General features: G+C 44.1%; 1 protein-coding gene and 1 non-coding gene across 7 annotated transcripts in view; both read left to right on the top strand.

Moving 5' to 3' along the window:
• PRELID2 (PRELI domain containing 2) overlaps positions 1 to 12,314 on the top strand; it is a 65,251-nt gene extending 52,937 nt beyond the window's left edge. For 5 of the 6 annotated variants that reach the window (XM_059174937.1, XM_059174942.1, XM_059174941.1 and 2 more), the window contains 2 exons: positions 7,252 to 7,321; positions 12,103 to 12,314. In XM_059174937.1, coding sequence (XP_059030920.1) covers positions 7,252 to 7,311 — 60 coding nt within the window. In that variant the 3' untranslated portion in view covers positions 7,312 to 7,321; positions 12,103 to 12,314. The remainder of the gene's footprint in view (positions 1 to 7,251; positions 7,322 to 12,102) is intronic. The other variant, XM_059174939.1, reaches the window with a different exon arrangement.
• On the top strand, positions 8,674 to 8,862 carry LOC131832739 (U2 spliceosomal RNA). Its single transcript, XR_009354152.1, has one exon. It is a non-coding gene; the product is annotated as a U2 spliceosomal RNA (small nuclear RNA).
• Positions 12,315 to 13,015: the final 701 nt, after the last annotated feature.

The raw sequence follows: 13,015 nt of genomic DNA, 5'->3' as shown, positions 1-13,015 counted from the left end.
CGGTCACTGACCATCCACTGAACAGGGGATGCCTGGTTGTGGGAGTCCTGTTGTGAGGGGCCCATAGTCAGATTTGGGTCTGCTAAGAAATCAGTAGTCGCTTTTCAGGCCCCAGGGAGTATGGGCAGGAATGCCTAATAAAAGTCTGTCATGTGTCAGGAGCTTTATCTGTTGCTTCGGTGAACCCTCACGGCAACCCTGCAAGGAAATACGCTTCCTCACTTCCTTCCGCCCATTGTATGAATCCAGAAACAATGAGGTAAATACTCATTGTGGAAAGAGTTGGAGAAATCCAGGTTTAAATTTCAGGTTGGTCACTTAACTTGCTCTTTGACCCCAAGCAAGTTACTCTAATTACGGCCCAATTTCCTTACCTGGAAATGGTGAGAATGAACGTGTCTTAGCTGCGGGGACCATTGAGAGGATTAACTGGGATAATGTCACTCAGGTCGCTCAGGTCACTGGCAGATAGTTGCCCACTATCCTCAGTATTGGTGAGAGGTGTGATGGATTTTTGACTGAAATATGGCTTTGGAAAATTACATTTTCTTCAGAGGACACACGAGATTTGAAGACAGTAGGCTGGCCTCACATGTAAAGAAAATTGTTGACATATAGAAGTTAATATGAATGTGGGTGAAGAGAAGGGGAGAGGTCAAAGATAAGAGGATTATCTGGGCATCTAGGGGCTTTATTGTTAGAGACAATAAGCATGCTGGTAATCATTTTATCTCAGAACGGGAAGAATCAAGGCAGAATTATGACTGTGCTTAAATTTGATGAATAGTGAATAAATGCCAGTAAAGAGAAATGACAGAAGCCCTGTTGTGTTTTAGTTTGTTTTAAAAGTTGTACTAGACCCCTTCAGTGTGCCAGCCACTGAGGCAGTGCCACCTCAGTGTTGGGAAGACTGTCTTATAATGAGGACTGACAGATGGAATAGGCGTAGAAAGCTTCTCCTTAGTGGAGGTTTCTAAGCAGGTAACCGAAGATCATTTGTCAGAAATGTCACGGATGGCATGTGGCACTAGGTAGGAGGCTGGTCTGTTGATTAGTCAGTGGTGAGAAAACCATATAGTCCAAGTCAGGAAAAATAAAATTATGTGTAGGTTGTTTTAAAAAAATTAAAAATGAAAATAGACTAATGGGGTTACATTGGAGGGTTGGGGAAGGAACTTCATAAAGTAGGCAAACACCAGTGCCTGAATGCCTTTTAGCCACTAAGATGTTCATGCCAGGTCAGAGTTTGAGAACTGGCAAGATGGAAACGGCTTGGGCCTCTTTCATCTTGATACTTGATCCTGGGATACCTTTCTAAGTCAGGTGGGCCACCTTCGGTTCCTTGAAAAGACTTTCATCTCTGGACTAGGTAATACAGTGTCTTTTCCTGTTTTTAGATTTTATTATTTGGGGGTATATTCTTCTCCATAACCAATTGTGAGATTAAACATTCTCTTTAAGGAGAGAGGGTGTTTTATCATGTCATGCACAGACATCTGAATTATATCTGTTCATGTTCTGCAGTTACACCTAAAGATTTTGGGTTACTTACCAAAATAAAAATGAATCTTACTCAAGAGTTTATTAGCTACTATGGGAAAATTATATTGAGGTCATACATTCTATCAGCTGTGCCTACTTGAAAAGCATTGTATTTAAAATAATTTGTAGAGGTGATTAAATATTGATTCATATATTAAGAATCATGCCATTTAGTTTGGGAGCAGGGCTACAGTGTCTGATTTATTTATTAGGCTTTTTGAACATAGTAAATAGGGAAGGGAAGAACAAGCCCCTGCTGTGTACCCAGCGTTGTAATAGGCGCTTTCACATACGCCGTCTCATTTATGCCTTCCGCCCCCTTGTGCTGAAACATCCTGGATCCTGGACTCGCAGTCCTGATTGCTTTGGGTCAAATCAGGACTCAGCTTCTTAGTTATTGTGTGACTTTGGTCCAGATGCTTAATTTTTCTGAACCTCAGATCTCATCCCCCCACAAGAATAGGTTAATTCTCTAAGGCAGATAGGAGAATGAAGTAAGCCAGGGGCAGGTAAAGCACTCAGCACAGTTCTTGGCATACAGTATGTGCCACAGATTTTGACTATTAGTATTGGTTGGCGTTATCCCAGTTTTATGGATGAGGAAGACCTAAAGACCTAAGGAATTAACCTACATCAGATTGAAGATGCTTTATGGGGCAAAAGATATCTTCCTGGAGAAGCTTTGAGCAGTGTTTCTGTTACCTTTTTTTTTTTTTTTTTTTAAGATTTTATTTATTTATTTGACAGACAGAGATCACAAGTTGGCAGAGAGGCAGGCAGAGAGAGAGAAAGAGAGGAGGAAGCAGGCTCCCTGCTGAGCAGAGAGCCTGATTCGGGGCTCAATCCCAGGACCCTGAGATCAGGACCTGAGCCGAAGGCAGAGGCTTTAACCCACTGAGCCACCCAGGCGCCCCATTTTCTGTTACCTTTAAAGAGAACACTAGATGCGGATTTGGCCCTTTTTCCCCACAGATGATATCCCCTGGCCAAGTGTTTCTCCCATCTCCTGGAGCTTACTTTCTGTTGAGGGAGGGGATGGCTGACAGTACAAAATATTTGAAAAAGCATAGTCATTTCCTTTGGTGACGAGTGCTATAAAGAGGAGTAGGGCCCAGCTGTGTGATCCAGGCTGTGGCCAGGCTGTTTCAGGTAGGGCTGTTGGGAGTGTCTGAGGAGGCTCTCGCTGAGTTGAAACCTCAGTAGGGCAAGGAGGTAGCCAGCCACTGGTAGATTCGGGGATGTTCCTGCTGGAGGGAGCAGCGCGTGCAAGAGAAAGGAGCTGCACATGTTGCCTGAATGAGAAGCAGGCCTGTGTCTGTGCAGGGCCCTGAGCTGTGTGGGAAAATCCCCGGAGCCATGATAGTGAGTGTGCGTGTATTATGAGAGCAATGGGACACTCTGGAAGGGTTTAAGCAGGGAGTGACATATTCTCATCCTTCTTTTATTCATACTATTATTCTACACAGAAGAAATGAAAAGATTTGAAGAAAGATTTGAATGAAAAAAAAAAAAACAGAAAAAGAAGTGAGGTCAACTTGATGTAAATTCTTTTTTTTAAAGATTTTATTTATTAGAGAAGAGTGTACACAAGCAGGAAGGAGGGGCTGAGGGAGAGGGAGAAGAGACCCGCACTGAGCAGGGAGCCCAGGGCAGGGCTCCATCCCAGGACCTCAGCATCATGACCCGAGTGGAAGGCAGACACTTAACCGCTTAACCTGCTTAACCTGCTTAACCGACTGGGCCACCCAGGTGCCCCGATGTAAATGTTTTTTTTATCAAAGGGTGAATGGTTTTATAATGAGAATTTAAGCATTTGAATTTATTGCCCTTTGTGAACAGCTCGTGGCTAATCCAGATTCTTTGGGACCCATTTTAGGTCCTATCTCTGCTGCCAAATTCTTTTCACATCATTCCTTCCCACTTTTTTTGTCTTTTTCTTTTTTTCTGCATTTCCATTCTTTATTCTTAACTTGTTTTGTTCTTTCATCCCCTGGGCTGCTCTTGTGATCCTGGCCTTTTCCACTGCCCTTTGAAGAAGGCTAACCACTGGGCAGACAGCAACTATAAGGCTAAAATTCAGCCTCTTTCAGTCTGGCATTGGAAAGTAATCAGTGTATCAGCCTTGTAATCCATTGACATCACGAACCTTTTGTGTGCCAGATTCTGCACCGGTCTTGGTCTTTTATTGTTGTGGTAATTAAGTGAGCAGTTCTTGTTTTAAGAGCACCCCATAGGTGTGTCTTTTGAAAACTGCTTTAGAAGTTTGCAGTTTTTACAGAGTCTGGTATCACTGTCTGTGGGACCTCCTAGATCAGTCAGGGCTTAAGGAAGCATCCGTTGGAGAAGAGAATAAATACTACCCTGTTGGGATTGAGCGGCCTGTAGTTCCGTTTTTTTCCAACTCCCCCTTCAGACAGGCCTTTTGTTTCCCACAATAATCAGCTATTTCTCAGAGACGGTTAGCGAGGGGGATCTCTGAAGTGTTTTCAATCTGTGAGGCTCTGGGACGCCTTTGTGGGGATGTGCTTGGCCGGCACAGTGTTGTATTAGGGAAATGAGACCGTGAGAGGCCTCACTTATCTGTACATTGGCAAATAGAGAAAGATAGCCTTGTAATAGAAAAAATCTCAGAGGGGGAAGGAGTAATAAAATCAAGCTGGTTTATGGTTTGTCAGTCCAAAAAGCTTTTAAGCCATATCTATAAAGGTGGATTCACTTAATGTTTTCTCTGCATTTCAGGCATCATTGTGTGATAAGTGGTGTAAATTTAGCCTCTTTAAGGCTGATCTCCTAGGGGTTGAGTTTTAAGCCTTGGAACTTTAGTTGAAAGGACTCTATTGATTGGGCTTTATTGGGTCCCTCCATACTGTAGAGAGGCACTAAGTAATGGTTTGGCCTCCCTGTTAAGTTTTTTTTTCTTTCTTAATTCACTTGATAGGTCTCTCTCTCTCTGCCCCTGTTCTTCACCTTCCATTTCTAACTGTTCTCCTTAAAAAGACTAAAGTGGTATGAGAGAGTGGGGGAAAAGGGAAAGAAAAATCAACTGTCACATTGTGAACATAATTGATTCAATAAATAACGTCTTTCAATTCCCAAGGCAAACCTCAAAGTCTTCACTTATGTCAATTAGTGTTCAGCTCGGTAAGTGGTGGCATTCTTAATTTGGACGGATGGGGAGAGTTCACCAGTGCTCACTTCCTAAGGAGGGAGTGTGCTTTCCTGTTTTTAAAAACATACCACCAGATTCATGCAAAGAGATGGTTGCAATAGAATCAACGTGGCCATTTTTATTCTTCCTGAAAATAGAAGGAAGGCATTTAATTATTGTTCAAGGTTTTGCTGAAACAAACAGATGGAAACAAGGGGAATGAAAACTGCTGGATTGTAAGCTCTATGTGGGCAGGGGCCATGTCTTATTTGTTCACTCTTTAATCTCTAGTGCACACAGTAGGTGCATCATATTTATTGAGTGAATTTGTTAATGAGTGAATGAGAGCAGAAATGAACGTTAAATCTTAGGGAAAGAGTTAGATTAAATTTCATTGCACTGGTGGTTTTGTCCCCACTCTCCTCCTTACCCCCTAAGTCTTTGCAAGGACAGTAGCTCTAAGAGGACCAAAGGGCAACATGTACCTTATCTTCCAAAATGCATTCTCAGACTGGCAGGGCTGGGAGGGATCTTTGAGGTGGTGTCAGGCTGCCATTCACAGATTCTAGTAAATGAGCCAGTTTGGCTTCAGAGCCACATGAGGTATATTACAAATCTGCAGGTGCCAGGCCCCAGCCCTAGAAATGCTGACGGTGTGGGTCTCAGCAGGGCGTGGGGATGCGCAGGTGCATCTGTGGGTTCCCCTCCCAGTTCTGGTGTGCAGCTGCACTACCCCTCTGGCCTGGCTGTCCTCTCTGCTCCCCACTCCTTGGTAAAGAGTGACTCAGCTAAAAACCCCCAGAATAACTTGGCAGTACTGTGACCAGAACCTGGGTCTCGTGACTCTGACAGCAGTGCTCCTGGTCTTAGAGTTTGCAGCTTTAGTTACCCCCTGACTCTGTGCTGGTCAGCATTCTGTCAGAATCCTTTAACTGATACTTCTTCCGAGTAGGATGGGGCAGTATTGGTGGCGATGGCTAGCCACAATCTAAAGGAGCATCTAAAACCTCGAGGATATGTTACATTTTGTTTGGTGTACTTTAGCACTAAATATATTCTTGGTCTTCTCTAGAGGCTCACCTGCTTGCTGTGGCAGAGAATAAACCCCTAGTAGGAAGCCCCAGACTTTCTCTTGAAGTTCCCTCAGTGTTTCCCAGACCTGCCTGATCACGGGAATCCCGTGGGTGCTGGATAACAGTGCACAACTCTGAGGCCTGCTTGAGTCCTGTTAAATCAAAGTCTTCCTGTATGTGGTCCCGGGATCTGTGTTTGAGGTTAGCTTAGATCATTCCTGTTCCCTGTAGACTGCTTTCTAGTCCCTGAGAACGGTGTCTCCCATTCCCAGATCCCCCCACATCCAGCTCTGACTTCCTTAAAACTCTCGTTCATAATTACATCATCATGTTGTTTTTCTCTGTGAAGGTTTGGGCCCTGGTCTGCAGAACTTGTTCTTGAACGAGGAAGGAGGGAATATCTGCTTTCCTCTTTCCTCCAGGGCAGATTTTGACTGGCAAGGTGGGTGCATGGAAGGTTGGGATGTGCAGTCATGGAGGGTCAGGGTCAGCTTTATGAGAAGGGTCAGGGAACCTCTGAAGCCAGAATAGAATGGCTCTGTTCTTTCCTTGCATTATTACTCAACAGATACATGATTTGAGGGACATTGTTTAAACCTCTTGGAGTTACTGTTTCCTCATCTGTAAAATGGGAGTAAGAATAGTACTTGTTCAGGGGCTTTGTGTGCATCAAACCAGGTGTCCCAGGCTGGCTCTTGGGACACAGACTCAGAGATGGAGACTTTGGTGCAGAGGGTGACTGGAGAGAGCCTCTGGGGACAGCCCTTGCGAGGGAGCAGGGGAAACAGGTTTCAGGCAGGAGGGGCTTTAAACTGGGTAATGTTACCGTGAAGGTTTCACCTGATTCCATGAGGACCTCCAGACATGGGGTGTCCTTCCCGGTTGTCTGGAGTTGAGGGAAGGGGCCAGGACCTATAGACCTCTGTATCTACTAGTCCTTGGATGTGGGCTGCCCCTGGAGAGGGGTTGATGACCTCAGGTAAGGCAGCTCACCTTTGGGTTAGGGTGGCTGTGCCTCCAGTGCTGGCAGGTGGGGAAGGGGTGCCCAGGTGCTGGAGGATCTCCGTGGTGCACCCTGCACCCACTGCCCAGGACCATGCTCACGAAAACCTGGGCAGCCAGCGTAGCGCGTTTGTAAGTGCTCGATAAACACTTGTTGTTGCTGTTACGATTCGGCTCCAGCAGTGCCACTGAGCGGGCCACTTCCAAGAAGTGACTTACCTTCTCTTGGCCTGTTTTCTTAAGTTTAAAATGGAAATTCTCAGCCCCTGTACCCATTTCCCTTGATTAATTCTGAGCCCATGTAGAGAAAATGTATGTGACTTTGGTGAGAAAAATATTGTAGAAATGTAAGGTGACTATGAGCTTCCTTTTCTGAAATGAGAATAGGGCCCCGACTAGATTCCTTGAAGGGAAAGGGTCACGATGAATGTAAAAGTGCTTGTCCATGAACTGTGGCGTTCTGATGGTTCTTTCTTCTCTCTCTAGGGAATTAGAATAATGGAGATGCTGCTGAAGGAGCAGTGTGGTGCCCCATTAGCCGAATAAAGAATCATCAGTGAGTACCACAAGCAAAATCAGGATTATTTACTCCAGCTATGTTTTCATGCTTTTAAGTCCTGTATAATGCATCAGCCTCCCTGGGCTACTCCCCCGTACACTTCCCAGTTACAGGTGGAGGATACGGCCTCACAGGTGTTTCCTGATCGCTTCAGGACCCTCATTTACTTACTTCTTTGATTTTCAGAGCAGCATGGTGCCACGTGCTGGGTTGCAGCCGCATTCAAATTGTTCAGACTGCTCAGCACAATCCAGCATGATTGCGACCCTCACCCTCACGGTGCCCTCGATTTGTAGACTGTGGTTTAGGATTAACTGAAGCTTAATTGTATTGTTCTGGGAACAATGAAAGGGGGGAGGAGATTAAAAGCTGTATTTGAAGCAGGAAGAGAAGTAAGAAAGGGGCATGCTTTGATTGGCCAGTGGAATAAATCTGTTTCATTGGCCATAAATCCTTTCACTGGTTGGGAGTGGCTGCCTGAAATACTACAGAGAAGGATTCTGACATCTCGCGGACACTCTCAGGTGTGGCGGAGGGTGCCGTGTGTGAGGCTGGTGGATCGGCACTTGCCACATCTCGTTGAGGACAAACACTGTTGAGGTTTCAGGGAAGCAGGTTTAGAATCACTTAATTTTTTTTCCCTTAAGTTTTTATTGTCTACATGAAGGAGAATGGTGTCCATCATGGAAGGGACAGAACAACATTATTTTAGAGAGAACCAGAGCCTAAAATAAATGATTGTAATGGATTTGCTTCCGACCAAATCTATTGGACTTGGATTTTTTTTTTTTAAAGATTTTTTGTATTTTATTTATTTGTCATAGAGAGAGAAGCGAGAGCAAGCACAGGCAGACAAGAGTGGCAGGCAGAGGCAGAGGGAGAAGCAGGCCCCCTGCCAAGCAAGGAGCCCGATGTGGGACTCGATCCCAGGACGCTGGGATCATGACCTGAGCCGAAGGCAGCCGCTTAACCAACTGAGCCACCCAGGCATCCCTGGACTTGGATTTTTAACACGTGTTAAAACCTTGGAGTAAAGCAAACATTGTCGTGGGTGATTCATTATTACCTCAGATTTCCTTATGTTGGCTTATTATAGTACACATGATTTCATATAAGCAACCTTAGACTCTACTTGTGATACACAATAAAGTTTGAGGACAGCTCACCAAAGAAGAAGCAAAGTGAACATTTATATATAAGTTCTTCGGCATTGAATGCATGTTAGCCTGGCCTGTGAATGGATTTATTCATGACTGGGGAGGCTAAGTAAGATAATTTCATTTAGCACAAGCATGGCACATGGCAGGTGCTCAAAAATACTGAAATGCAATCTGGAAATGCTGTGTTTCATCGCTTCTCGACCTTTTGGCCAAGACAAATGTAATACCTGTTCTTATCAGTGTAATATCTGATACGTCCTCTATCCGAGGACATTATATTAAATGGATTTTTGGAATTAGGAGATGGACTAGGAGCTGCTCCGTCCACTCCACGCATCTACCTGGTATTGCAGTACTTCCAGGAATGGTGCAGCCCCCTTGGGGGGAATTAACTATTGTACCAAAAAACTTAAAAAAAAAAAATTGCTGTGTTCCTACATCTACTCTGTTCTTAGAAAAACAAATTTTGAGGCATGTTTGTGAGACTCACCAGGTAGCTCTAGGGCTCATGTACACTTGAGTGTGGATCCCATCTTACTCCAAAGGGTGAGGTCTAAGGTAAGCTCCTTAGAGCTCCTTAATTAAATGAGAGAATGTGATGGGACTCCACTTACAAGTATACATTGATTTTCAAACTTCAGATTAATGATTTGGAATGTCCTTGAATATCACAATCATCTGGAGGATTTGTTCAATGTAGATTGGTGGGCCCCCTTCTCAGAGTCGCTGAGTCAGTAGGTCTGGGGTGCTGTCCGAGGATCTGTATTTCCAGCGGGTTCCCAGGTGATGGTGAAGCTGCTGGTGGTCCAGGGCCCACAGTTTGAGAACAGTTGCTTTAAATGAGGTCTTGTCCCTGAGTGAAGACAGATAAAATACAAGGGCCCCGAGGAAGCTAATAGCTAGGGTGTTCAAATTGTCGTCATGTATTTTACTGCCTTTAGATTAATCAGAGGAATGATTTTCTTGTGTGGCTTTTCCCTGATTTTAGCATCTCAGCGACATCCTGTTTAACTTCTTTTTTCCTGCTTATATGGTGACAAGCTCCACCTTGGAGGAAAGACAGCTGAAAAGAACAGAGATGACACTCACACCAACTTGTGTTTTTGGTTTTAAGTGAGAAAAAATGAGAAAAGTTCAGCCAAGCCTCACCTATTGTCCTAAATTACCGATGTTCTTGGGCTTTCTGTTTGTTTTGTTTTTACGGTGGTTGAAAGCTAGCCATGAACTTGGGGCTTTGCATTGTTTCTAAAAGCAACTGATTCTCCCCTTTCAGGTGAAGTGGTTGAGGTGTGGGGACCGCCAGGAGTGTAATGTGGGACAGTTGTTTTCAGGGCATCTAATGCAACAGAGGTTTTGAAGGATTTACATAATTCAAGCTCTCTTAATTTATGACCCAGGGAGGCAAATGTGAAGTAAAGGATATATTGAGATATATTTATATATACCCTTACAACATAAATCTAATCCAGATTAGAGCCTGTTGCTGAGGCTTTAAGCATTTTGTCAATATCCACTTTATTGAAGTATTACTTACGTATAATTAAATTGACCAATTTTTAAGTGTACAGTTTGGTGAGTTTTGACAAATACATAATTATGTAAGCATGGTACCAAAGATGATATAGAACATTTTACGGCTTTGTTGTTGCTGCCGTGGTGTTTTTTTTTTTTTTTTTTTTTTTTTTTTTAAATAAAGATTTATTGGGGCACCTGGGTGGCTCAGAGGGTTAAGCCTCTGCCTTCGGCTCAGGTCATGATCCCAGGATCCTGGGATCGAGCCCCGCATCGGGATCTCTGCACAGCAGGGAGCCTGCTTCCTCCTCTCTCTCTCTCTGCCTGCCTCTCCGCCTACTTATGATCTCTATCTGTCAAATAAATAAATAAAATATTTAAAAAAAAATAAAATAAATAAAGATTTATTTATTTATTTATTTGACAGGCAGAGATCACAAGCAGGCAGAGAGGCGGGCAGAGAGAGGAGGAAGCAGGCTCTCTGCTCAGCAGAGAGATGTGGGGCTTCATCCCAGGACCCTGGGACCATGACCTGAGCTGAAGGCAGAGGCTTTAACCCACTGAGCCACCCAGGCGCCCCGTTACTGCCGTGTTTTTGCCAGCTCATTGCTTCCCTTTTTTTTTCTTGGCTATTATTACATAGTTTTTTCAAGCTTGAAATATGCCCTTTTTAATGGAACGTCTTTTCTCAAAATTGGCCCTATGGAAAATGGAAGAGTGGTTGTTTTTATGAGCAATTAAATGTCACCTTTAAAGGAGGGGGTTAGCTATTAGGTCTAAGGCTGTAGAGGAAGGGTCAGTCAGTTTTTGCCCTCAGGTCAAATCCAACCTGCTATCTGCTTTTGTAAATAAGGTTTTATTGGAACACAGCTATGTCACTGGCTTCGTTATGGCTACAACACTGGAGTAAATAGCTGTGACAGAGAACTCCCCTCTCACAAGGTTTAAAATAGTTCCTGTCTGGTTTTTTACGGAAAAGCTTTACTGTCCCCTACACTTGAGCATGCCCCCTCCTAAGTTATGATCAAGGAGCCTTGTGTGTTTGGTTAACCTTTTTAATATAGTATTTGACCATATCTTACCTGTATTTCAGAGTTAATAGTGTGATAGTTTATTTTCTCTGTATTAGCTCTAACCTCATCACTCGGATGATTTTATTTTAAGGCCTAAGAAAGCATTGAAATTGTCACAACAGTGAAGTTAAAATAGCAACAGTCATACTACCATTGCTTGTGAAGTTCCAGTGCACGTGCATAAGGGAGTAGAAAAGTCGGCATTTGGTTAATCAGATAGAGCAGCTCAGCCAGGTGGCTGGAGTCTAGGTGCTGTGTACAGTGGACTCAGTTTGCCAGTTTGGGAATTTTGTAGTTCTTAATTAAAAAATAAAAAAAAAAAGAAAACCATTCTGTGGGATTTGGATGAATGTGCATAAGGAGGCATTATTTCCTTTTTAAATATCATACCATGTTTCAGATTTGTGTAATTTAAGCTCACATAGACTGTGACCCCCTTGTAGATGGTGCCCAGTCCTCAAGATCTTCCCCAGAAGTCTGTGGCCTGTGTATCTTCGTGGGCATTTGAAAATGAGAAAGCTTGTTAGAAGGTGGTTTTGTCATGGGCCAAAATGGAGGCGCCTAAGTCTCACTAACCAGTGTGCTTGTGGTGCTGTTGCTGACCTGTCTAACCAGTGTGCTTGTGGTGCTGTTGCTGATGCGTCCGTTTGATAGATTTTTGATTTCCTGTCATTTCTGAGTAAAACAGATAGCCCTGACGTGTGTTTGTTCTTGCCGCCGGCAGCCGGGAGACTGGGCTTGCTGAGGTTTGACAACACAGCAGAATTCTTTCACACTGGAGTGATTAAGCCTTCGGTTTTAGCTCTGTCTTAACTCCCTTTGAACCAGCTCCTCTGGGTCACCGGACTTAATAAAATAAGGTGCTAGCTTTGTTCGAAGATCATTAGGAGGCAGAAATGCAGTTTCTTCAAGAATTATCCATAGAGATAGCATTCAAGTGACTTATTTTAGGAGTTGCTTCAGAAAAGAGGCAAGTAAGTATTGATTGGCGAGACATGTTTATTAGGTGATAACGCCTGTTTTTCTCTTGCAGGGGACCTGTGTTGTGCTACTTTTGCTCGAGAATCACTTCTTGGCCAGAACCCATCACTGATGCAGTTTTCCAAAAACGGGCTTAAGGAGACAGCTTAAAGAAGAGGAGACCTTCCTGCCAGGGTGTGAAGCTCTTGGACAGGAGGCCTTCTAGATGGATTTTTATGGCACAGTGTCTTTATGATTTACAAATAAAGGAAAAAACCCATAGAAGGTGACGTCTGCCCTTCTTCAGGATGTCCTGCTGATTTCCTGGTGACGGTGTCAGGGACACCAAGGACAGGCCAGAGGCCTGGCGAGTGGCACTTTTGCCCACGTTTATCAACATCATTGCTTATAGGATGCGTGAGAAGATTTTGGGACAGATAAAGGAGTCGAAGCTGATACCTGATGCTTAGGTGGCCTACAACAGAAAAGAATGTACCAGGCCTGTGTTGAAGCTAATCCATATATAGAGTAATGTTCTACCCATAAGTACTACCTAAGGGCAGTCAGTATAGCTTCTGTAGCGTAAGGTGTCAGCCGTGTGATTTGGTCTTCTGGAAGAACATGGCACGGAGAGCGGGGAGGCAGGGTGTAGCTTTGGTATTGTGAGGGGTAGAGCAGCTTGTTAGCCTCTCTGTGTTTCACTGGCAAGTCAGGAGAACCAGGCGCAGATGTCTCTGTCTCGTAATGGTTAAGCACGGAAGGACAGGAGGAATAGTTCAGTGCGAAGAGCCCAGGTGTGGGGAATCTGAGGGACCTGTATTTGAGTGCAAGTGTTGCTACCCACCAGCTCAGTGATCGATCATGTACATAATTTCCAATCTTTCTGAAGCTCACTCTTTTTAATTGTACAAGGGGTTACAGGATTAACTTCGTGAGATTGTGGGACTGATCTGAGGTCATGTTTATCGAGTGCAGCATGCTGCGTC

Source organism: Mustela lutreola, chromosome 5 (genome assembly GCF_030435805.1).
Source record: "Mustela lutreola isolate mMusLut2 chromosome 5, mMusLut2.pri, whole genome shotgun sequence".
Classification (NCBI taxonomy): Eukaryota; Metazoa; Chordata; class Mammalia; order Carnivora; family Mustelidae; genus Mustela; species Mustela lutreola.
This window is presented reverse-complemented; position numbering and strand designations above follow the sequence as displayed.